Source organism: Pristis pectinata, chromosome 5, assembly GCF_009764475.1.
Source record: "Pristis pectinata isolate sPriPec2 chromosome 5, sPriPec2.1.pri, whole genome shotgun sequence".
In the NCBI taxonomy this organism is placed as follows: Eukaryota; Metazoa; Chordata; class Chondrichthyes; order Rhinopristiformes; family Pristidae; genus Pristis; species Pristis pectinata.
The window spans coordinates 25,539,602-25,565,884 of record NC_067409.1 but is presented as its reverse complement, the minus strand read 5'-3'; the positions used below and the strand labels follow the sequence as shown (position 1 = coordinate 25,565,884).

General features: G+C 40.1%; 1 protein-coding gene across 2 annotated transcripts in view; it reads right to left on the bottom strand.

Annotated features, from left to right (window-relative positions):
* The window catches only part of LOC127570289 (integrin beta-1-like), a 70,899-nt gene that overhangs the window by 25,868 nt on the left and 18,748 nt on the right, over positions 1-26,283 (bottom strand). The window contains exons 2-5 of one of the 2 annotated variants that reach the window (XM_052015690.1): positions 13,562-13,675; positions 8,724-8,793; positions 5,212-5,297; positions 353-569 (exon numbers count right to left, since the gene is read on the bottom strand). In XM_052015690.1, the coding sequence (XP_051871650.1) occupies positions 353-569; positions 5,212-5,297; positions 8,724-8,793 (373 nt within the window). In that variant the 5' untranslated portion in view covers positions 13,562-13,675. The remainder of the gene's footprint in view (positions 1-352; positions 570-5,211; positions 5,298-8,723; positions 8,794-13,561; positions 13,676-26,283) is intronic. The other variant, XM_052015689.1, reaches the window with a different exon arrangement.

The following is a 26,283-nucleotide window of genomic DNA, read 5'->3' as shown; positions in this document are numbered from 1 at the left end:
TTGAAAATGAAGTTCCACAAAACAATGTTGACAATACTAAAATTATTGAGATGTTTAACAATTTGCTGCAGGTGTATTTTTCAGACCTGTGAGCCTGTCTACTAAGCAGTCAGTACTCATGTGGCCGCACAATGTAGTGTTATGCGACTGTATTCTTGACAGTGATGCTGGGGTAAAAATCATTTCAAAGTCCAATAAAGCCTAACGCTCAACCACTTCACATCCGAAGATAATGCATCTTGGATGTATACCTGAATGGAACAATGACTATTATCTGCAGCAGTTTTTATTGAACTAAAAACATTTTTTACTTTATAGCAATTATTACTTTGAGTATTTCTTATGGAAATACCTGATCGCAATTTCAGGGTTAGCTTCTGTGGTCGAATCTGCGTAATGTCTTTCACCTCTACCTTTGTACCGCTTGTGTGACCAGTAAGTTTTTTATTAGCATCTATTCGTTGTGAACCTTTGGGATTTTCAATCTCTTCCATTAAACATCCTCTCTTTTTTAATGATTCAATATCATCACAGCGTGCAGAGTTTGGTTCCCCTTGTTGTAAGAATTCCTACAAGAAAAAACAAGTTCATATGTTTGTGATGCAGATTACACCTTGAAAGAATTTAAACATATTTGCTGTCTTTGACAAGTATTTCATGCTATTTGATTCCATTATCTTGCTTCATAAACATGCATTGCTGAAACTTCCAGGTAGATTTTCCAATCCAGACTGCCCATTTAAAATTTGAATAGCTTACGTAGCCAAGCTTTTGGCTAGGGTTCTGTTCCACTGTAATGCCAGCTACTCATGCCTCTTCACTCTCTCTCAAACTCCTCCTGCATCCGACCCCACATTTGTCCTCTAACACAAAAACTGCAGCAGCTACAGCACTGTATTTCTACCCCAGCCGTTTAAACAGGCAAGTTTTTAAGGATTTCTCCATGACTGAATCTTGGCTCAAATATTGCAGAACTGAATCAGGACAGGACTGATGATATTACATGGCCAGAGTTCACACAATCCTGTTTCTGGTTAGCACTGCTCAACAGCAGAAATATGGACAATCCCGTTTCATTTTCTCTACTGTTGTTATATTTATCATCAAATTAGGTATAGTGGTTTCTCCCCAAATTACTACCTGTTGTGAAACATTCCATACCCCATTGAACATGTGTGAAAAATATTTCTAACTTCCCATTTCACCCTTTGTGATATTCATCAGATGGAAGCAACCACTCAGTTTATTCTATAACGATTCATAAAACAACTTGCAAAATATTTGATGTGCAGGGTTAATAAGGTTATAGAGGACAAAGGAGAAATTTCAATAAACTACATTATTTACAAAAAAATGCCTAAGGGACAATTTTCTGCACTAAAAATTCAAAATGACATTGTAATAACAGTGGCATAACATTCAAGTTCATTTTCCTCAACTCGAGCCATACTACAAAGGAATTCCTATGCTGAAATCAACTTCATTTCACAGACTGCTCTTATAATTTGCTCAAGTATTAAGATTTTAAAAAATGCATTCAATACTTGTAAATTGAGATTGAAGTACATCTGCATGTCAGTTCAATTATTGGCTTTCTAACCAAGCTACCCAACACTTGCAGCCTAGTATCACATGCAAATACAATCTGTGATAAATAAAAATACTGCAATTACTTCTCTGGGTAACAAAGGAAATTGTGATCAGAGGCAAGATAACTGATGTGCTACTTAATTTACCCATATATGCATTGAGAGGAAAACAGTCTACTTGAGCATTCCCCCATGCCACCCAGCACACCCCCATCCCCCCACACACACAGTGCCAGGAAATCCACTCCCTACTGAAGGAGAGGACTGCTGCACACAAATCTGGTGATCCTGATCTGTACAAGGAATCGAGGTATGACCTTCGGAAAGCTATCAGGAATGCCAAGAGGCAATACCAACTCAAAATAAGAGTCCCTGACCAGCTGCCAGTTATGGCAAGGCTTACATGCCATAACAGGCTACAAGACAAAGTCGGGCTGCGCAGCTAACAACAGCACATCCCTTCCTGATGAACTTAATGCATTCTATGCGCATTTTGAACAAAAGGGAAGTGGATTGTCAACATCCACCCTGACAGCCACCAACGTAGCTGAATCTGATCACAGAGGACGTAAGATTAGTCTTCCAGAGAGTGAACACAAGGAAAGCACCTGGCCCAGATGATGTCCCGGGCCATGTGCTCAGATCTTGCGCTGATCAGCTGGCAGAAGTACTTGCGGACATTTTCAACCTCTCCCTGCTTCAATCTCAGGTTCCCTCCTGTTTTAAGAAGACCACTAACATCCCGGTACCAAAGAAAAGCAAGGTAACATGCCTCAATGATTACCGACCAGTGGCTCTGACATCTACCATCGTGAAGTGCTTTGAGAGGTTGGTCATAGCACGCATCAACTCCAGCCTACCAGACAACTTGGACCCATTGCAATTCGGCTATCGACGAAACAGGTCTACAGCGGATGCCATCTCCCTGGCCCTACACTCAGCTCTGGAGCATTTGGACAGTAAAGACACATACGTTAGACTATTGTTTATTGACTACAGCTCTGCCTTCAATATAATAATTCCAAGCAAGCTTGTCACCAAACTCCGAGACCTAGGACTCAACACCTCCCTCTGTAATTGGATCCTTGACTTTCTAACAGACCACAATTAGAGAGGATAGGCAGCAATACCTCCGGCACGATTCTCAACACTGGGGCCCCACAAGGCTGCATCCTCAGCCCTCCACTCTACTCCCTATACACTCACGACTGTGGGGCCAGATTCTGCTCTAACTTCATCTACAAGTTTGCAGATGATACCACCGTTGTAGGCCGTATCTCAAACAGCGATGAGTCGGAGTACAGGAAGGAGATAAGAGAGCTTAGTGGAATGGTGTCATGGCAACAACCTTTCCCTCAATGTCAACAAAACAAAAGAACTGGTGGTTGACTTCAGGAAAGGGGGCAGTGTACATGTACCTGTCTACATCAATGGTGCTGAGGTTGAGAGCTTCAAGTTCCTGGATGTGAACATCACCAACAGACTGACCTGGTCAAATCATGTAGATGCCACAGCCAAGAAAGCTCACCAGCGCCTCTACTTCCTCAGGAGGCTAAAGAAATTTGGTTTGTCCCCTTTGACTCTCACCAATTTTTACCGATGCACCATAGAAAGCATCCTATCTGGATGTATCACGGCTTGGTACAGCAACTGCTCTGCCCAGGACCGCAAGAAGCTACAGAGTTGTGGACACAGCTCAGCGCATCACGGACACCAGCCTCCCCTCCTTGGACTCTGTCTTTACCTCTCATTGTCTTGGTGTAGCAGCCAGCATAATCAAAGACCCCACCCACCTGCGACATTCTCTCTTCTCTCCTCTCCCATCGGGTAGAAGATACAGGTGCCTGAGGGCACATACCACCAGACTCAAGACAGCTTCTACCCCACTGTGATAAGACGATTGAACAGTGAGATGGACTATGACCTCACGTCACTTGTTGTGACCTTGCACCTTATTGCACTGCACTTTCTCTGTAGCTGTGACACTTTACCCCGTACTGTTACTGTTTTTACCTGTACTACATCAATGCACTTTGTACTAACTCAATGTAACTGCACTGTGTAATGAATTGACCCGTAGAATCGGTTTGTAAGACAAGCTTTTCACTGTACCTTGGTACAAGTGACAATAATAAACCAATACAGTGTTGTAGAACAGAGAGACCTGGGGTACAAGTTCATAGTTCCCCAAAAATGGCAACACCGGTAGACAAGGTGAAGATGGTGTATGGCATGTCATGTTACAGTTGTACAGGATGTTTGCGAGACCACATCTGGAATACTGTGTGCAGTTCTGGTTGCCATAATATGATTAAGCTAGAGGGTGCAAAAAAGATTCACAAGGAGATTGCTGGGACTGGAGAGTTTGAGTTACAAGGAGAGACTGGATAGGCTGGCGCAAAGGAAACTGAGGGGTGGCTTTAGGTTTATAAAATCATGAAGGGCATAGACAAGGCAGATGGTCACTGTTTTTCTTCCCCAGGGTAAAACTGGAAGGCATAGGTTTAAGGTGAGAGGGGAAAGATTTAAAAGGGACCCGAGGGGCAAGTAGGTGAAGCTTGCGCACATACAATCAGATATAGCTTACAGCAGACAATATAGCTTCCTCCAAAATTTATGCACATCAGACCAAAAACAAAAGGGCTCTGAACCAAATCTTTTAAGTTCTTTTGTGTTCTATTTTGTCCTGTGATTACAGCAATTTTTAATTCCAACCTTCATTCAATATTCATTATACCTTCCATCCATTTCCAGCTCTGCTATTTTCATTATGCCCTTTTCTGCACATTTCTTTAGAACCAATCCTTGCTCTCTTTTTGCAATATTAGATTTTTTTGTCATCTCCTACCTTCATGTCTCCAAGACTGCTGTTTTATGAAGTAGGCTTTGCCACCCTCTCAGAGCGGTCACTTGTGCCATTAAACCTCTGTTTTCTGCAGTATCACACATCTTCCCATTTTCTCTATATTCATCTTTCCCTGCAACTGATGAAACTGCACTGTCCTGAAACATTAACTCTGTTCCTTGTTCTGCAAATACTACATGACTCAAGTATTTCCAGCATATTTCCTGCTTAGCTGTCCTAAAGCCCTCATGTTTCTGACCTTCTCTGTGCATTATATATGTGTACTTTGCCATTACTAGAATTCTTTTAAATAAGCCATTCCCACAAGACACTATTTCAGTTGTGATTATGAACACCACAGCAATCTACTTCATTCCAAAAGGCAATAAGACCATGAAGGATCTAATAACTTGACACATTTTCCTGAGTACTTAGTCACAACTTAATCAAACCAAGATCAATCAAGAACGATTTCCACTTATTTATCCCAGTGGAAGATTATGGGATATACAAAATTTCTATAGTTAGTTATAAAGTTAAATCAGTAAACATACTGATGTTCAGTAAATGTTTATTTTAGCAGGCAAGTTGATGACAAAACTGCCTAGACTAGAACACTTCATTTGAGAAAGTTCAACTGTGTTTGAATACTACTTACTTGTAAATGCCCAGTGCCTGGATGATTTGTAGCATTCTCCCTCCTCTCCACAACAGAAATACAAAAATCATACAATAATTGCTGTTCTCCTTCAAAGACTTTTAAAATGTAAAACTTACACTTTTGGTGCACCATCCACAGTTTCTACCAGCTTGTATACATTCTCCACATGACTTTGCACTGGCTTTTAAACACTCACTAGGGTCTGCAAAATAGAAAGGCAATTTAAGTTTCTAAACTGTCCAAGCTGTATACTAAATGTAAGGAAGTATCAACTGTATACTGAAAGCTGTATGAAAGTTTATTGGAAACCCTCAGCAGTAGCCATTAAGCCAGATTAAAAATCAGACACTGGCAACTTAAACTGTACAAAATAAACATTAGGATCATTTTACCAGAGACAGGCTATCTTTCAAACTACTTCAATCCATAACTCATGTCAGCACTATTTTTTTAAAATAATTCTTATTTACCAATTTTCAATGTTTTATTCAAAGCCCTTAAATTTTTGTCTCCTTGTTCAAAATTCTATTATTCTATTAGTTGGACAAGTTCTCTCCTAGCTGGCTTGTCATCTTCCTTCATTAATTTAAGCACTTCAGGTTATCCCTCAAAATGCCTTAAAATACCCTCGCCCATTGTCCTGTTATCATTTCAACGATTGAGACTCTATTCTAATAATTTTTCTTGAACTTACAAACTTCAGAATGATTGTCATTTTCCAGATGCTGGTCTAATACTGAAAATTTTTTTTTGAAGTTTCTACACTGATCTCAAAGCAGCTCAACTTTAGATCACATTTTTGTAGTCTTCAACTTTTTAAAAAAAATATATAATCTTTTATAATTCAGTTGTTGATCATTCACCGGTTTCCATTTAAATGAAATCTGGTACAGCTGGAAGAGCCACTACCTCAGTTCCAGCAACCTAGGTTCAACCCCGACCTCAGTTTGTGTGGAGTTTACATGTCCTCCCCGAGACCATGTGCATCTCCCCAGGATGCTCCAGTTTCCTCCCACTTCCCAAAAACATGCAGGTTGGTATGTTAATTGGCCATTGTAAATTGCCCTTAATGTTAAGGTGACCAGTAGAATTCAGGGACTGATGAGAATGTGGGGACCGTAAAATTAGGTTCATGCAAGATTAGTGCAAATGGGTGGTTGATTGTCAATGCAGACTGATGAGATGAAGGGTCTGTTTCTGTGCTGTATGATGATGAATCTAAGCAAGGAAATGAATAGGGGGGAAGAAAATACAGGCAGAAGTTTTCTAAAATGAGGTTGCTCTGCTTCTAATCAGGTTTAGTGGAAACAAAACCAGTGGCAATGGACAGATTTCAGTTGACAAGTTATCACTAGAAATTGGGGTGGTCACACCCTCAATCTCATCAACAATTTTCCTGTTGCCATACTTCATCAAGGCTTGTCATTGAAAACTATGGTGAAAAAAAGCAGCAACTGAACAAGTATCTAAATTGGTAAATAAGGCAACCAAGCTAACAGGAGAAATTAGTGAGATTTGTTAAGAGGACGCATGGCCAAAATATCACTCAGCTGTTAAAAGAATAGATTAATGAATATTCCCTGATGTTAATCATCAACCCAATGATTTTTCTGTAGGTGAAACTATTGCACCATTTGACTCGAATAAAAGTTGTGCAAAAATCAGGAAGAACTCATGCTGTGTAGTTCCATTTGAAAACCATGAAAATATACAGATTACTTTATTCTAATATTTATTCACTTTTTAAGATCTAGTCATTGTTGGCAAAGATTCATTCCCCATCCCTAATTGCCTCTGAGGTGGTGGTCATGAGCCCCTTCTTGAACCACTGCAATCAATGTTATATCAATGCATTTTTTTTTACCAATTTAGTTGATAAATCAATGCTTGGGAAGGATAAAAGAGGAAAACAAGAAGGTGATGGAAGTATTGAAAGAATCAAGTTTGGAAGTTTCACCACTGGATGGACAGATGCAAGGCAGTGCTCAGGGGGAGGTTTGAGAACGAGATGAATAGTTCTGGATTTAACAAATTTGGCTTGGGCCATGACAATTGATCAGAATGGAATGCAAAACGTAGATTTGAAAAGGATTTGAAGAAGTGCTTCAATTTTACTCATGTTCAACAGGAGGACATCGCTACTCATTCAAGACTGAATGCAACAAAGATGAACAGGCAGAATGGACAGCCAAATGAAATTGAATATAGGGTACTGTGAAGTGATGCACTTTAGCACAAAGAAGAGAGAATACAACATAATTGGCAAGAAGAATACAGATACAATTGCACAGTACAGAAACAAATTTAGCTGGACATATATGTATAAAACATCTTTGAAAATAGTAGGACACAGAGACAATGGTTAGGAAATCTACTATTCATGAATCCCATGATTCCAGAAGTAGAAAGCAGGGATATTATATTGAATCTAAGCGCCTGATTTGGACAAAGCTCAAGTATATGGTCAATCTTAGTCACTTAACTGTGGAAGGATAAATCCAAAACAGTGTGCAGAAAGGATTTACTACAATAGTTGCAGGGCTGAGGAAATTCAGCCATAAGGAGAACTGGGGTTGGAGCAAAGAAGGTTGAGAGAAGATTGGATGCGGGCATACAACATTACAACAGGCTCAGAGAGGGTAGATAGAGAAGTTGCCCCCATTAGTAGTTGGTTCATGGACCTGGAATTAGATGTAAAATTGTGTAAAAGATCAGATTATCTGAGTTTTGCTGTATATCAGATTATTTGGAAATCACCATGATTTGGCTTCTGGCTCACTCATTAGTCCAGAGTGTGAACCAGTGGTCCAGAATGCAAGCAGACCATGTGACTGGGGTTGGGAAAAAATGGAATGTGGATAGATTCATGGCAGGTGCCAGAAGTGCTTGCATGTTTCAGCTTGTAATGGCGAGCTAAAACTCACCAGGTTCTACTTTGTTCCTTTTAAACCCACCAGGTCTCAGTTTCCTGTTCCTTTTGAACTTGCATGTAAAACAAAATGTGAAGTAAAAATGCTTTGGGTATTATAGTAGTAATATCCAATAGTACAGAAAACCTGTTAGCCCGGTACCCAAGTCCCTAGGGTACAGGATTCTCAGAGTTTAACTATACAAGGAGGATGAAGAAAACAGTTATGATCTAGAATTCACTGCTTGCAGGGATTGTGAAAACAGAATCACGTACCTTAAAAAGGGAACCAGATAGACACGCAAGGCAGAATAATTTGTAGGGCTATGGGAAAAAGTGCAGGAGAAAATAGGACTGATGGGATTACTCTACTCAAAAGTAGCATGGACTCAGTGGGCCAAATATGCTCCTGTGATGCACCTATTATATGGTGCAGTGCATAAGTGCAGTAAAAGCGTTGAGAGAGATAATGAGGTAGGTACCATCAGCATGTGTTAAAGGCATATATTGTCCAAGATGGTATCCAGGAGAAAGAGGGGAATGATCAATTCTTGTTGGAGACTTTTGTGAAAAGATGCCATTCAATACCTTGAATTGAGAAGTGTGCAAGTAATAACCTCATGGAATCACTTGTGTTTTCAGGAAAACATTCAGAAATAAAAATTATTGATGTTTGATTAAATATATTAAATAGCAAATGACTAATACCATATGTGTTACCTGACTGAGCAAGTCCATGCCACCAGTAGCAGCAAACCAGTACAGTACATAGGATACATTTCAAGTCCATCTGAAAGGAAAAGTTAAAAAAATCAGCATCCAAAATGCATTCAAAATCTTGCTTCTGCCTGAAACTTTTGCTAGAAACCATTTAGGGGAAATGCCCCGATGGCATTGCTCCATGTAATCAACTGTTGTGTCAAAGAATCAGTGGAATGAGACCAGGTAATTTTTAGGAGCAGAGGCCCTTCAGTAAAACTCCACTCTTCCAGACCCAGATTCTACATTTGTTTTCACAAATTATTTTCACGATATTCCCCAAGCCAAGAGTCATTTCCAGCGCTCCCAGAGTTTTGAACAACTATGTTCCCAAAATCCAAGAATGTTGTGACCAGACCTGAAACCCTGCACCCTCTCTTTGGTGAGAAATGCCAGCACCTCATCCCAGCAGCCCTATATTCCTCCTGTGAACAGGTCAGCACTCCTGGCAACACTATTTGCAGGAAGGTACTTCTAAACCTCAATGAGCATCCTTTTGGAGATCTGCTATTATTTGTTAAATTGCAGTTCACTCCAGCATCTGAGATACATTAAATACTAAACTACAATGAGGGATTATGCAATTTTGTCATAACTAAGTTGTGCATTGCTTAGTCACATAGAATTCAAAACTACAGGATGAAGTCCCCTTTATTTGCTTTAACAAGGTTACCCAGCTCAATGTTAGATTATTTCCTCCTATATGAACTTCACTATATTTGACAACCAGTGAAAAGATAGTTTCATGTAATTAGTACTCAGAATTAAGTTGATAGTGACTTTCCAAACTCTTCCCACTAAATAAATCTATCTCCAAAACAGTGGATTAGACCTTGCTTGGATGTTCAGATCACTGGCTGGCAATCAGTGGTTAGCACACCACTTACTTGTAACTTCAATGCAGTTTCCCTGCCAAGAACACAGAAACCCAAAGCTTCAAAGATTTCCATGCAAAAAATATCCAAAGCCGTTAACCAATGAGTTGATTACATTTGCACATGCATTTCTATTCAGCATTCCAGAGACTTTAAAAAAGTATAGACAGCATTTTGTGACACAGTAGCTCCCATTTCTGGTGTGCTTCTTGGAGATTTTTGGGGGTTGTGGTGCAAGTGTTTCATAATATTATGGCAATTTAGTTAGAAGGCTCACAAATGTAAGCATAGCTAAAAACATTCTCAGCCTAGCAACTGCTCCAGATGTTGGGCTGATAGCAATTCCATGAAATCCCTAGACCAGCATCAACTCCTTAATAGCAAACAACTACATCATCAGGTGTTTGGGGGCACAATTGCATGCTTTGTTAAGTGTGAACAAGCTTGGCTTATATTCAAAAAGGTTGGGAACCACTGCTGTAATGAATATTTGAGGGATATATGCAGAATAATATCTGCAATTATTGTCAGTTAGCAAACTTACCAAGGCAGTTCCTGTTTATTTAACAGAATGGAGGAAGCAGGTTATTAGAACTTGATATTAAGTCATTTAGAACCAAAGGGTGGGGTGGTTTTAACAATCTGAAAAAGACCTCATTGAATCGCAGCTTCAGAGCAAATTAACAGTGCAAGTGGTTAATTTTCTCCTCAAATGCCAAACACAAGATGAATTAAAAAGGGTCAACCTAAAATATTAAACTGAAGGGAAGCATTAAGTAACAATGTTTCAGAAAGAACTGCCTATGGAGAAACATAGTCAATGCTTCATTTTGATGACCTTTCAGCCAGAACACATTACCCATTTTCCTTGCCCTATTCTGGTGATGCAACTTAACTGCTGCAAATGATAAGATCTTTATTAGTCACATGTACATCGAAACACAGTGAAATACATCTTTTTTGTGTAGTGATTTTGGGGGGGGGGGGGGGGGGAGGGGGCAGCCCGCAAGTGTCACCACACTTCTGGCGCCAACATAGCATGCCCATAACTTGTACGTCTTTGGAATGTGGGAGGAAACCGGAGCACCTGGAGCAAACCCACACAGACACGGGGAGAACATACAAACTCCTTACAGACAGTTGCCGGATTTGAACCTGGGTCTCTGGTGCCGTAAAGCATTATGCTAACCGCTATGCTACTTGTGCTGATGGTGCTTGGTTGGGAACTCCAGGTTAACGATCCGGTGATGATAAAGGAAAAGTATTGGCTGGATCATCTAAATGGATGCCCAGCTGTGACTTAGCTATAGTTTGCAGCTGCACTATATGCTGCTTGCTGATCATCAATTGAGATGACAAAGCCGAAGTGCATGCTTATGACATGTAATGCTTCATCATCCAATGTGATTGATAAAGAAATAGTTGGAGATATTTTGCAATTGTTTTTGGAAAAAGGAACAGCCTCAAACAAATTAGGAACATGAGTAGGCCACTCAGTCCCTGGAGCTTGGTATCATTCAACAAGATCAGGGTATATCAGACTGTAACTTTAACAACAGATTCCATCCTCCCTTGGTAATGTTTCGCTTCACTGGCTATCAAGAACCTTAGTACCTTTGCCTTAAAAAATTCAAAGACACTGCTTCCCCTGTTCTGAGGAAGAGAATGCTGAGACTAGTGATCCTCAAAACTTTTTTCCTGATATCTTAAATGGAGAGCTGCATATTTTTTAAACAATTCTTGATTCCCCCATATGAGGAAACGTCCTTTCCATACAGCCATTGCCCTGGTCCTTCCTGGGGTCTGTCTCAATTAGAAGCTGCTTGTCTCTCAGTGACTCAAGTCTGCCAAACAATCTCAGTGGATCCTGGATCATTGAAAGGGGAAGCTGCATGCCAATGCAGACACTGGGAGACTTAGGCTCCCAGTAATGTGGCAAGGAATTGCCAAAGGATCATTTTTGTTGGTGAGAGGCTGATTGGAAGATGGACAGCAGACTGATTTCAGTTGGGATTTGGTGATCTAGCCAACTTCCACTTGAAATAAAATGTACAAGCTGTTACTTGGAAGATCAGACAACTGTAACCTTGAACTCTTTCCCAATTCATTTTGCTGGTAGATGTTGGAGGCATTTCAGCAAACTTGGTGAATCGCTATGGTTCAGTGCCTGAAATGCCATTTAAATAGACTGCATGTTTGGAAACAACTATACATTTTTAGAAATGCACAATACATTCTGGCTTAAGTAATATAATCTTTTAGATAAATGACCTTCTACACCAGTGTCTCACAAGTTTTCCATTCTACGATTAGATTTTTTTTCTGCACCATCCTTGCCAAGGTGAGGCCAAACACAAAAGTACCTCATATTCCACCCAAGTAGTCTATAACCCAATGGTATGAACACTGAATTTTCCAATTTAAGGTAACCTGCACAGTGTTCTTTTCCCTCTCCTTCTGATTCACCCACATTCCCTCATTCCCTTCTTTGCAACCCCTCAATTCCCATCCCACTGCTACCCAGTTTTTTTGCCCTTCCCACACACTTCTGGTTCTCCCATCTTCTCCCCCACTTGCTCCATCTGCCCACCATCCCTATCTACTTCCAATTATAACCTTATCAGATTCCAGCATCTGTAGCCCTTTGATGACTCCACTTATCTCCTAGCCTCCATCTCTACCTCCCCCCACTCTGCTCCATCTGCTTACTGTGCCCTCCTCACCTGGTTCCAGTTATCACCTGCCCTCTCCTGTCTCATCCCTCCCCCTCATCTCTTATTACTGGTTATCTCCTTGTACACTCAGTAGTCCTGGTGCAGGGTCTCAACAGGAAATATTGACTATTCCTCTCTCTCCACAGATGCTGCCTGACATGCTGAGTTCCTCTAGCAGTTTTTTTTTGCTCTACATTCTAGCATCTGCTGTTTTGTGTCTCAACCATGTCTGTAACATTTCCCACACTTTTGCTCTTGCCCCTTCTCCTTCTATCCAGTTAAAGGATGGGGTTCCCTTTGTCCTCATTTCTGTGGTTGTGATTGCAGGATCCCTAGAACTTGTGCAAGGTGGAGATGGAAGAATGAACCAGAGAACCCAAAAAGAGAATAAGAAAATACTGGAAATACTGAGCAGATCAGGGAGCATACGGAGAGAGAAGCAGAGTCACTATTTCCAGTTGAAAGCTCATGAGAATGGAGAAAAGTTAAAATTCAAAGATGTTTAAGTTGGAGAGAAACGGAAGGGCTACAGAGCACAATGAGAAGGTTTTTGATAGGAGGAAGACTGAATGGCACGTGGTACCTGCTGAAAGAATCACAGGCTGACTACAGCATGGAAGGAAGCCATTTGGCCCATCAAGACTGTGTTGCCTCTATTCAAGAGCTATTCAGCTGGTCCTACTCTAACACTACTTTTTGTTCCTTTTCACTTATCTGGCTCCTGTATGAATGGTACACTTGACTCTGCCTCCACTATTACCCCCAGAACTAAACCATTTGCTGTGATTTTAAAAAAACACCTAATCATACTTGTTTTATTCTGTGCCCTAGTTTTTGACTCCCCTGCTCGTTGGAATAGATTTTCTGTCTCACCAGTCTACATCCTCCATGATTTGAAATATTTCCATCAGATTTCCTTGCAACATCTGTTTCAAAGAGCCTTTATGCCTTTTGTAAAACATTCCAGTTATGCCCAAACTGCTGTTTCTTAAAAGGTTCACCGTACAACCTTGCTCTTATATGGCCTCTATTTATGAAATTCAATATCCCATATATTGCTTGAACCACTTTCTCAATCTATTCTGCCACTTTCAATGAAGTATGCACACAAAACAACTCAATCTCCCTGTTCTTGTAGCTTGTAAGAATTGTGCCCCCAGTTTCCTACCAAAATATAACTAATTTCTCAGCATAAGATTGTATCTTTTACCTCATCACCAACTTGAATGTCCTTGAAGTCCACTACTATCCTCCTCACCGCTTACTTTGCCTCCAAGTGTTGCACCATCTGCATATTTGGAAATCTGTTTCCTGTGTACTAAATCTAGATCATTAATATATATTAAGAAAATCAGGGCCAACACTGGAGGAAGTCCACAAAACACTTCTCTTCAGTTCTAAAAAGAAAACCTTTTGCTGCTACTCTTTTTCCCCTTTAGTTAATTTTCCTTGCATGTTACTACCCTCACTTTTTTCCCCAATGGCCTTCAATTTTGAGGACAAGCCTATTACAGAGCAACCTATAGAATACAGTTGGAAGTCTATAGAAGCTATCAATTACCAAACAATTTATCTTCAATAAATTTGGCTTTCTTTATTCAATCAACATTTGTTCAATTGACTGCTAATTCTGTCACTGTTGTTTGCACAACTTTTCCCTCCATGAAGGTTAAAATTGCAGATAGTTACCAGGTTTACCATTAGCCCTTTGCTTTTTTAAAAAACAGGAGCGTAATAATCGTAATTTTCAAGTCTTTGGAACTGTTGTCAACTCATTAAAATGCCTTCTGTAGTTGATTTTTAACCTAGGAGTCATCTATTTCTATTCATTCCCTCCTAATAAATTGGTACATTTATTATTGTCACATTGTACATCTGAAAACTTGTTTTGCATGCTCTCCACACAGTGAAAAACTTGTTTTGCATGCTCTCCACACAGATAATTTTGTTACAACAGTGCATTGAGGTGGTACAAGGGAAAACAATAACAGAATGCAGAATAAGTTTTATAGTTACATAGAAAGTGCAGGGCAGGTAGACAATAAGGTGCAAGGCCATAACAAGGTAGACTGCAAAATCAAGAGTCCATCTAGGAACTTGGAGCTCTCAACCCCCTCAACCTCTGCACCATTGATATAAACAGGAGCACGTGCACCACTCCCCCTTCCCGAAGTCAATGACCAGCTCTTTCATCTTGCTGACATTGAGGGAAAGGTTGTTGTCATGAAACCATGTCACTAGGCTCCATCTCATTCCTGTGCTCTGACTCATTGTTATTTGAGATTCAGCCCACCACGATGGTATCATCTGCAAACTTGTAGGTGAAGTTAGAGCAGAATCTGGCCACATAGTTGAGAGTGCACAGGGAGTAGAGTAGGGGGCTGAGGATGCAGCCTTGTGGGGCACAGTGTTAAGCATAATCGTGGTGGAGGTGTTACTGCCTATCTTTACTGATTGGTCTTATTCAAGCCTTCCAATTCTGGCAACATCCTCATGAATTTTTTTCTGCACTCTCTAGCTTAATCCATCCTTCTGAGAGCATGGTGACCAGAACTGCACACAACACGCCAACTGCAGCCCAACCAATGTTTTGTACAACTGTAACATGATGCCTCAACTCTGGTATTCACTGCCTTGGCTGACAAAGGCAAGCACCCATATGGGCTCCTCACCACTGTGTCTACCTGTGTTCCCATTTTCTGGGAACTATGTACTTGTACCCCAAGGTGTCTCTGTTCAACATCACTCACAGTGAATGTCAGGGCCCTGGGGAATGTCCTGCCTTGGTTTAACTTGCCAAAATGCATCAATTAGCAATTGTCAGCATTAAAACCTACCTGCCTTTCTTTGCCCAGATCTTGTTGTAACCTTGGACAACTGTCTTTATTACCCACTATAATACCAATTTTGGTGTCATCTGCAAAGTTACTAATCATGCCACCAACATTCTATCCAAATCATTAATGTGTATTACAGAGAATCCAGCACCAATCCCTATAGCACAGCACTAGTCACAGGCCTTCAATTTGAAAAAAAGAACCCTCCACTACCACCCTCCGCCTCCTACCCCAAGCCAATTTTGTATCCAATTTGCCAACTCACCCTCAGGCCATGTGTTCTAACCTTCTGGACCCTGGGAGCATTAATGAGGCTAGGACGCAGACCATGAATGGCAAGGTCCTAGAGAGCATTGAAGATGCAATTAATACAAATGGGTGCCCATGGACGTGGTGGGCCAAATAGCCTGTTTCCATGCCGTATGACTATGACACTTCTGCCTTCCACTCCTAATGTGCCCTTTACACTGTTCCAGCCAAGCTCCAGGAACCTCATCTTCTAGCTAGGCACTTTACAGCCTTCTGTACTCACTGAATTAAACAATTTCAGGTCATCAGACACTCCAACCTTTAATTATATTTCCAACATTTAGTTTTTCTGCTTCCTCTTCCTTTAAATTTTGGATTTCATTTTCTTTTCCATCATCAACCTGAAAAGTTTACAATTCCTCTGCCCATAGATGCTGCTTGATTTACAGAGTATTTCCAGCACTATTTATTTCAGATTTCTGGCACCTGCAAACTTTGCTTTTAGATCTGTTGAGTTTCTTGGAATTTCTCAAATGCAATTATAGACTTTTCAATCTTTGATTTAAGATCCTTGCAGACTTCTGTGTGTTCATTTAAACTATTTGAAACTAAAGTAGTACTGATTACACAGATTTCTATATTCCCCTTGCACCTTAGCAAGGAATGTACTTGTATTTACCTCGTGTCTTATGAATATCTACATTAATTACTTTTGAGTCAGTTATATGGCCAACCGCAGCAGTCATTTTGTACAGTTATGAGTGTAGCTCTCCTCCAGTTAGACATGCAGAAAATCAAATGCAAACTGTGCTTGTTTTGACAAGCTAAAACATACAAGTCATTCATCAAATCACCATTATTGCCAGCTGGAAGAATGCAGGTGCTCAAGAATTTTTCCCCATTTTAAATGCTTTATTTAACAGACTCCTTCCCATTGACTTGATCAAAAAGACTTAAATGTCATGGTTTATACTGAAAGTCTCCAAATGTATTCCTTATCTTTCATTGTAGTATTCATTAAGCAACGAATTAAAATCTTTGCTAGCAAAGATTTCTAAACTAAATGTTCACCAATGGGGATGGGGGAAGGAGGGAGCTAAATGTCAATCTGTGCTTGAACTGATCTCAATTTCTATCATATACTATCCGCACGGAACAATCCAACGTTCTTATCTGGTCATCTCTACAGAATCTAAACTGACATTGTATTCCAGATATTAAGCTCAAATCAAAGGGCTTGCCTCTCAAAACAAAACATTTGGAACAGACACTTATGAAATTACACATAAACAAGTACTTTTGCATGTCAGCAAGTCTTTCCAAGACATTGTTCTAACATGCAGATCTGGTGTTCAGGTTGAAACACTGTAAAAGTATTAAACAAATAACCCAGCTTCAATACTGAAATGCAGTCCATTTCTTTTATCCAATAGCTTAAAAGAAAGAATGCATCAGCAGCCATTAATCGACATCATCACCGACCTTGCCGCAGTATAATCGTTAGAATGTATTAAAATGGATGAGTCTTTGCCAAAGTAAAAGATACATTTTGAATATTTCCAAATAGCAAAAAGCTGTTTTTTAAAAAAATTTCGTCCCCCCAGGATAAAAGCAAGGCCTATATTTCATGATCTTTCCCAATTGCTCTAAAGTGGAGTGTCTTCTTTCTAAACTGCTGCAATTGTGGCTACGCCACTTTAGAAGGTGACGATAGTTCAATCACCCAATTCCTAGATTGATCACCCTGGATCAGGGCAGGTTTTAGAGAACAAAACAGAACAGTACATCACAGGAACAGGCCCTTCGACCCATGACATCTGTGCCAACCGTGACACTAATCCACACATCCATCTGCCTGCACATGGTCTACATCTCTCCATTCCCCGCCTGTCCAAATGCCTCTTAAACCTTGCCAGCTTATATGCTTCTACCACTTTCCCTGGCAGTGCTTTCCAGACACTTACCACGGTGTGAAAAAAAAACTTGCCTCAACTCTCCTTTAAACTTTCCCCCCCTCACCTTAAACCTACATCGTCTAATATTTGGGAGAAAGACCAACTACCCTGTTTGTGCCTCTCATAACTTTATCTGTATCTATCAGGTCACCAGCACTCCAGAGAAAATAATCTAAGTATGTCCAACTTCTCATTATAGCTAATACCCTCTAATCCAGGCAATATCCTTGTGAAGCTCTTGCGGGTCCTGGCATTTATCGTATACATTTGACCTCCCAAAGTGCAACACCTCACACTTGTCCAGATTAAACACCATCTGCCATTTCTCTGCCTACATATCCAGCTGGTCTGCATCCCACTGAATCCTTTGACAACCTTCCTCACTCCCCACAACTTTACCAATTTCTGTGTTGCCTGCAAATTTACTAATCAGTCCACCTACATTTTCATTGAAATCATTTATATGTATCATAAGAAAAACAGAAGTTCCAGCATTGATCCTTGTGGAACACCACATGTTACAGACCTCCAGTCAGAATACCACCTCTCCACCCACTACCTTGTGTCTTCTCTGGCCAAGCCAATTTGAATCCAATCTTCCGAGTCTCCACGAATCCATGTGCCTTAATCTTCTGGATCACCTTTCTGAGAGGGACATTGTTGAAAACTTAACTAAAGTCCATGTTGACAACATCCACTGCCCTAACCTCAATTATCTTCGTCACCTTCTCAAAAAAACTCAAATCAAGTTTGTAAGACATGATCTCCCCCATACAAAGCCATGCTGACTATCCCCAACAAGTCCATGCTTTTGCAGATGTGCGTAAATCCTATTCCCAAGATTCTGCTCCAATAATTTTCAGATCAAACGCTTCAAACATTCTGCCATTAGTACAACTTTTAGAAAACTCTTCTGCCACAGATTTTGCAGAGCATGATATTTGTTCCCATACACAGACTGACTCACACAGGCTGTTTAATTACCTCTGGCATTAGTCACTTTCCTTCTGTAGGTGACAGTTTCTCAAAGAATGCCGATGTCCATCTGCACTAACAATGCTTGAGCTTTCAGAACTGTGTGCATGTTTTAAAATTCTTTTACTTTAAAATAAATTGGAGCCTCAAGGTTGGTCAAGCTAGTAAATGTACTTCCACTAAACCATCTTACAGCATTACAATAGAATCTGGTGCATGTGACAAAATTACTTCCATTGGAAAAAAGATCCACAACATAAAAACAGCATTCTCACTATTCAGCAGAACTTGCAAAAGGGTCAACCTGAAACATTAGCTTTGTTTTTCTTTTCACAGATATTATATGACCTACTGTTTCCAGAGTTATCTGTTTTTATTGCCCATGCATTTATTACTTGTTCATTTCCTAGAACTGCAATAAAATCAAAAGCTGGAAATCTGAAATAAAAACCAGAAAATGCTGCAAACACTTTTCAGGTTTGGCAGCATCAGTGGAAAGGTAAACAGTTAATATGTCGAGGACCCTTTGTCAGAACTTGGGAAGAGAAGTTTAAAACTAAGTGCAGAGAAGATGGATGAGGGATGTATAGGATAATCAGCTAAATGAAAGAGCAGGGTCAAGGTTGTTGTGGGGATAAGCTGTAGAGATCATCTGGTCAATGGGTTAATTGAGGCAGTTGGATAGAGAGAAAATTAAGGTCTATGAAATGAGAGCATTTAGACCATGAGAACATGTAAAACAAAAGAACATAAAAATTGCATAATGTAGTGCTGAGACACACACCAGCAGGTCTGATTCAGAGAGATTCAGAAGCAGACTCCATTTTTCCCAGCCTGCTTCCATAGATGCTGCCTAGTTCTGAGTGTTTCCAGCATTTTGTTTTTACTCCAGATTTCCAGCATCTGCAGTTTTCTAGCATCTGCAGTTTTCTAGCATCTGCAGTTTTCTTTTGATTTTTTTTTAAGTAAGTGGAATTCAGATTCCTAACACCTGTGGAGGCAGTTCTGGTGGGAGCAAATGGCCATTGTATTGTAATTCTACAAAATATACAATTTATACATATCTGGGTAATAAAATTCAATAATCACTCAACAGGCCAGGACACATCTGTAGAAAAAGCGACGGAGTTCTGATGAAGGGTCTTTGATCCAAAACATCCTTCCACAGATGCTGCCTGGCCTGTTGACAGCTTACAGGATTTACTGTTTTCATTTTGGATTTCCAATATCTGCAGTTTCTTTTTAATTTTCAGGGGGTGGCATGAGGAGGGAAAAGAACAAAATGAGCCAGATGCAGCTATAAAACAGGAACAATATAATGATAATAAAGGCCTGATGACATATTTTGTTTGATAATGCATCAATGTAACTTCAGTTTGTTAACATTTACAATGCTGGCAGCTTAAATGTTTATTATAAACATAAAACCAATACAGTGCAAATTAAGCAGTGTTCTAAAACCCATACCTAGGATACAAAATAGAGACAACCCTTGCAAAGGCTTGAAGTAACAAACTGTTCGTGTGGAATTCAAAAATTTGTTGATGTCACATACTGACATAACTGTTGAGAGCCACAAGTTAAGAGACTAGGAAATCAAAGTTAAAAATATTCATCCTGTACAACAGGAAAATAGCATTTGAAAGGGGGAAACAGAAATTCAAATGACCAAACGGCACTTTAAACTATCCCCACTTCATATATATATGGGTTTATGCAGAGAAATGGTAAAAGAATCAGCCGCTACTTTATAGAATGACAAAGCAGGCATGAGAGGCCAAGAGGCCTAATTCTGCTTTTTTTTGTGTTTTTAAACCGTGCTAAAAATTGAAAACATCTGCAATGATGATTGCTAATAAAAGCTGAGATAGGCTTCTGTAATACAAACTTTATAATAGACATTGAAAGACAAATCTATACAAACACTCTTTTCACAATATGCCTCGTGTTAACAGGTGGCAGTATCATTTTTTCTGGATCACCTTTGCACCGAGCTGAAATAACAAATTTGCAAAAACTCCTTCAAAAATGGGATTCAAATTCAGCATGTTTACGATTGAGCTCATTTTTAATGGTCGACTATCTCCTTAAATGTTTTTTTTAAATTATGGATCTCCCTATTGTACAGTTCTGCTTCTGCAGAAGATGCAAATGTCATGCTCAATTGTTAAACAGTTGAACGTTCTTCAGTCCTGATACAGGGTCACGGCCCGAAATATTGACCATCTCTTTGCATGAATGGATGCTATTTAAGCCATTGAATTCTGCTAGCAGTTTATTTTTCGCCACTTTCTTCCTGGGTCATTGCTGATGCTGTTAGCCCATTCAATTGCAAACAACCCCACCCATCATTGCTGTTGCAATTATACCTGCACCCATGTCCATTACAGCCAAAAGAGTCTCATTGGTATTAGCTGCAGACCATGTGAACATGTCATACATGGTATTGGAAACTCAGAATATTAAAAATAACTAAGTCAATGGTCAACTATGATCTGTTGAATTCCCAGAATATCCTACAGATTCTATTTTATTTTGCATCCAGCAAGTTGCTTTACAATTCTCTAGCTTGCATTGCAGGAACCCGATACCAGAACCTCTGTCTTGGATACCACCTTATCTACTGCACTTGGATTCCCACTCCCAATGATCTCAGACAATGCCTCAGGGTTTCCAGAGTGTATGGATATGTTTGGGGTGCTCTTAGTATTCAGAAATTCTATTCTACCAGTACCAGTCTTCCTTCCCATTTCCTTCAGATCTAAGAGTTACCTCAACAGCATTGCCAGTACACATGGCAGCAAGCAGAGTGAGATGGCAGGAATGTGGCAGATCGAGTAGAATGTGGAAAAATATGAAGTTATCCTCTTTTGGTGCAGTGCTGTACTGTTCTATGTTCTATGTAACAAAAATAAAGCAAAGTACTAGTTCAATAGTGAGGGATCAGATCACATTGATGTTCAGGGGGCCAAGGTGTTCTTATACACAAGTCACGTCAGTATAGCAAGCAGAGAGCAAACAATATGTTAGCCTTTACTACAGGTTTATATGAATACAGGGGTAAGGAAGTTCTAATGCAATTACATAGGGCCTCCATGAAGTATTGCGTACAATTTTGGATGCACTTAACAAAGTGCCGTGAAAATTCCAAGGATAATCAAGTTGCCTTAAGTGGAGAGGTTGTTTAGAGAAGGATTGCTTAGAAAATGCAATCCCACTCTAAACAATTTGGAAGACAAGAAATCTCATCAACAAAATTCTTGAAGGGCTTGATGAGCTAGGTGCAGGGAAGCTGTTTCCCCTGGTCAAAGAGTCTAGGACTAGGGGCGGTTTCAGAATAAATGGCAAACTGCTTAGGACTGAAATGAGGGAAACTTCACTCAGATTTCTCCAACCCAGAGGGCTGTGGAGGCTTAGTCATTGTGCTCATTCAAAACACAGTTGAATACATTTCTATCAGCATGAAAACAGGTCCTTTGGCCCAACTCACTCATGGCTGACCAAGGTGTCTACCTAAGCTAGTCCCATTTGTTTTCATTAGCCCATATCCCCTCTGTACCATGAGCCTATTTAAAGGGGAAAAACTAAAGCATCATCTTTCAAAAAAAGTAGGATGTCTTCCAGAAATATTCAGTGAGTACAAATAGTTACGTGTAAATTATGCACACAAAAATGGAAACCTGTCAGTTACAGCTGGGGAGAGGGGTGTGGGCATCAGCCACGGCAGATGGGCAGGGGATTTACCTAATCATCTTCATTCCGATTGGCTAAAAAAAACTTTGCCAACACATGCAATCATTTAAGACATGCAATTGAAATTTAAACCCTGGCAAGCTGCTGCTTGCATTTCTGTACTTAAACTTAAATTAAGCAATGCACATTAAACTATCAAGATTTAGTGAATTTTTTGAGGAGCCGATGAAGATGATTGACGAGGGTAGGGCAGTGTATGTTGTCTATCTACATGGACATTAGTAAGGCATTTGACATGGTCCCTCATGGTTTAAGATGCATGGGATCCATTGAGACTTGGTAGATTAGATTCAACGTTGGCTTGGCCATAGAAGACAGAAGGTAGTGGTGGAGAGGTGTTAATCTGATTGCAGGTCTGTGACCAGTGGTATTCTGCAGGGATCAGTGCTGGGACCTATTGTTTGTGATACATGTATGTGAATTGGATGAAAATGTAGATGGGCTGATTAGTATACTTGCAGGTGACACAGATTGGTGGAGTTGCGGATAGTGAAGGTTGTCACAGGATATAGGTCAGTTGCAGTTATGAGTGGAGAAATGGCAGATGGAGTTTAATTAGGACTTTTTGAGATGTTGTACTTTGCGAGGCCAAATGCAAGAGTATACTGTAAATGGCAAGACCTTTAAGAACACTAATGTAGAGGGATCTTGGGGTCCAAGTCCATAGCCCCCTGAAAGTGGCAATACAAGTAAATAGGGTGGTAAAGAAGATGTATGGCATGCTTGCCTTCATCGGTTGAGGCATTGAGCAGAAGGGTTAGAAACTCATGTTGCAGCTGTACAAAACTGTGGTTAAGTTGTACTTGGAGCACTGTGCGTGGTTCTGGTCAGCCCATTACAGAAAGGATGTGGAGGCTTTGGAGAGGGTGCAGAAGAAGTTCATCAGAATGCTGCCTGGATTAGAGAATATTAGCTACATGGAGAAGTTGAACAAAATTTGGATTGCTTGCTCTGGAGTGTCAGAAACAGAGGGAAGACTGGATAGAAAATTACAAAATTATGAAAGGCATAGATAGGATAGGGTTTTTCCTCAGGGTTTTAGTTTAGAAACAGTGATAGGTGCCTGGAACACACTGCCAGGTGTGGTGGTGGAAACTGACAGTAATGGCATTTAAGAGCCATTTACACCAGCACACGAACATGCAGGGATTTGGATCACTTGCAGGGAGGTGGGATTAAATTTGGCATCATAGTCAGCCTGTTCTTAAAAATTATTTGATTAGTTCAGCTTCTAAGATAGATCTGCTCAATAGTATTCAACAACTGCACAAATTAAAACTATACACTATGCTGCTTTAAAAGGAAAGAACTCTGAAAATATTTGAGCATGCAATTTTGATATACAAGGAGCCCCTTTTAAAAAAATACTTCCAGTAAAATATTAGCATCAATTTCTCTTTGATAAGCCACTTCCATACTGGTGCTGTTTTAAGTTTGCATTCCAGGGAACCCACGAGATAAATGCCACTTTTTGTGCTGCTAAATTCAGCTTTCCTATCTCAGCAAAACTAAGTGCCAGTAAGTGAGCACCTTTAGTATCAGAGTATGCTAGTTATAAACTTTATATTCCATTTCACATTCATTATATTTCAAATCATGAAAATACAGAACATGAATATTAAACAGGAGAACAGTAAGCCACGCACACCTGGACCCAAAAAAAAAACCTAATGGCTTCAGAACAGCTGCTGATGCTGGACATCTGAAATAAAACTGAAAATGCTAGATACACTCAGTGTAGCACACTGCATCAGTGGAAAGAGAAACAGATCCCAAATGTTTCACGTCAATGACCCGAAGGAGCTCTGGTCTGGTGCAAGTTTGACCTTGAACTCTTGCTTGTTATATAATTTTCATTGGCTGTTCATTTTGCTAATGTTTCCAGATATGAACATGTGCTATGGCTGTGCAGAGCGCCTAATCCCCCAAATATTTTCACTTTACTTTTATAATGTCACAATCATAAGTAGTAGGTAATCAGAATAACAAAAGAAATCCTGGTCTACAATATTTTTAATCATCACAACACACTAACTAAAGGGCCTGCTAGTTAATAATACTTAAAAGCATCAGAATTGTTTCTTTGATCAGAGGATATGAAAGATCAATTGGCTTTTTCACCACACCTCACCCCACCCCTTTCACACTCTGCCTAGCTCACCTGCCACATTACCCATCGTTAACTCAGCATCAAAGTACTCTAGCCTTTTCATAATCAGATTTATTACTGACTTATGATATTCATTGTTTTGCAGCAGCAGTACAGTGCAAAGACAAAAAAAAAACTACAAATTGCAAAATAAATTGTGCATAAAAAGGAAAGGTATTCTTGATGGGTTCATGGACCATTCAGAAATCTGATGGCAGAGGGGAAGAAGCCATTCCTAAAATCATTGAATGTGGGCCTTCAGGCTCCTGTACCTCCTCCCGATTGTAGTAACGAGAAGAGGGCATGTCCTGGATTGTGAGGGTCCTTAGTGATGGATGCCTAACTAGCAGACAAATTTTGGATGTAATTGTTGCAGAGGCTTAATTTGTTTTTTTCCCCCCCAAATTTTGCCTTTTTTAAAAAAAAAACTTGGGACAAATGAAAGGAATAAATATTGCTAGCATTGCAAAATGTATTCATTTGACAATTTTCAGGCTAGACTTTGCCATTTCTTCTTTTATTCATCAAGAAACATTTCTGTTGAAGGGAAATGACTAATTGCTGAATAAGCTTCCATTAAAGCTAAGATTGTGCCAGCAGAAATCTATACAAAGAACACAGGATATGATGCCATAAACAGACTTAGACACACCCTTGTTCAAATCAGGATATCACACACATGAAAAAGATCTGGATTAAAAGATTCATTCTTGGTCAGAGTACTCAGGACAAAAAAAAATTCAAAGTAAAAATGATCCCCATACATTCAACAGCTTTGCAAGGACATTCAATTCATTAACAGTGCACAGAACAGTACAGCACAGTAACAAGCACTTCGACCATGGGGTAAGCAGAACTGTACACAATGCTCCAAATGTGGCCTAATTAAAGTTTTCTACAGCTGCAACACAACCTGCCAACATTTATGGTCAGTGCCCTGACCAATGAAGGCACACATGCCATACACCTTCTGTACTGCCCTATTCACTTGCATTGCCACTTTCAGGGAGCTACGGACTTGCATCCGAAGAAGTACTATATAATTACATTGTCATAAAAAGTTAAGAAATTACAATGTTTGCACTCACAAGATCACAAGACAAGGGAGCAGAAGCAGGCCATTCGGCCCATCAAGTCTGCTCCAAGGAAAAGGGAAAAAAATGAGAAATGGGGGGAAAAAAACCTATTCTAATCCCAATTTCCGGCCTTATCCCCATATCCCTTGATACCCTGACTATTTAGATATCTATCTATCTCCTCCTTGAACACCCCCACTGATCTGGCCTCCACTGCTGTACGTGGCAAGGAGTTCCACAAATTCACCACCCTCTGGCTAAAGAAATTTCTCCTCATCTCTGTTTTGAAACTGTACCCTCTAATTCTAAGATTGTGCCCTCTGGTCCTGGACTCACCCACCAAGGGAAACAGCCTAGCCACATCTACTCTGTCCTTTCCTATCCACATTTTAAATGTCACTATGAGGTCCCCTCTCATTCTTCTGTACTCCAGTGAGTACAGTTCAAGAGCCGACAAATGCTCATCATACGTAAGCCCTTTCATTCCTGGAATCATCCTCGTAGATCTCCTCTGAACCCTCTCCAATGTCAGCACATCCTTCAAGATGTGGGGCCCAAAACTGCGCACAATATTCCAAATGAGGCCTCACTAGTGCCCCGGAGAGCCTCATCAACACTTCCTTACTTTTATACACTATACCTCTCGAAATGAATGCCAACATAGCATTCGCTTTCTTTCCCAAAAAGTTTCTCTCAAAGACAGAATCTAATGATATGATTTCAGTGAGACATCTCCCCACTGTCCTACCATTTATTTCCCTTTTATTTCTTAGGTTCTTGTCATTTGCTTCCAACACGACAAATGCAACTTCACTTGAGAGTCCTTCAGTGGCTGCAAAGCACTTCGGGACATTGCACGATCAGCGAAGGCACCATACAGGCTAGTCTATATTTCTAGTTTTCAAGAACACTAATACAATATTAGTTAACATTAAGTT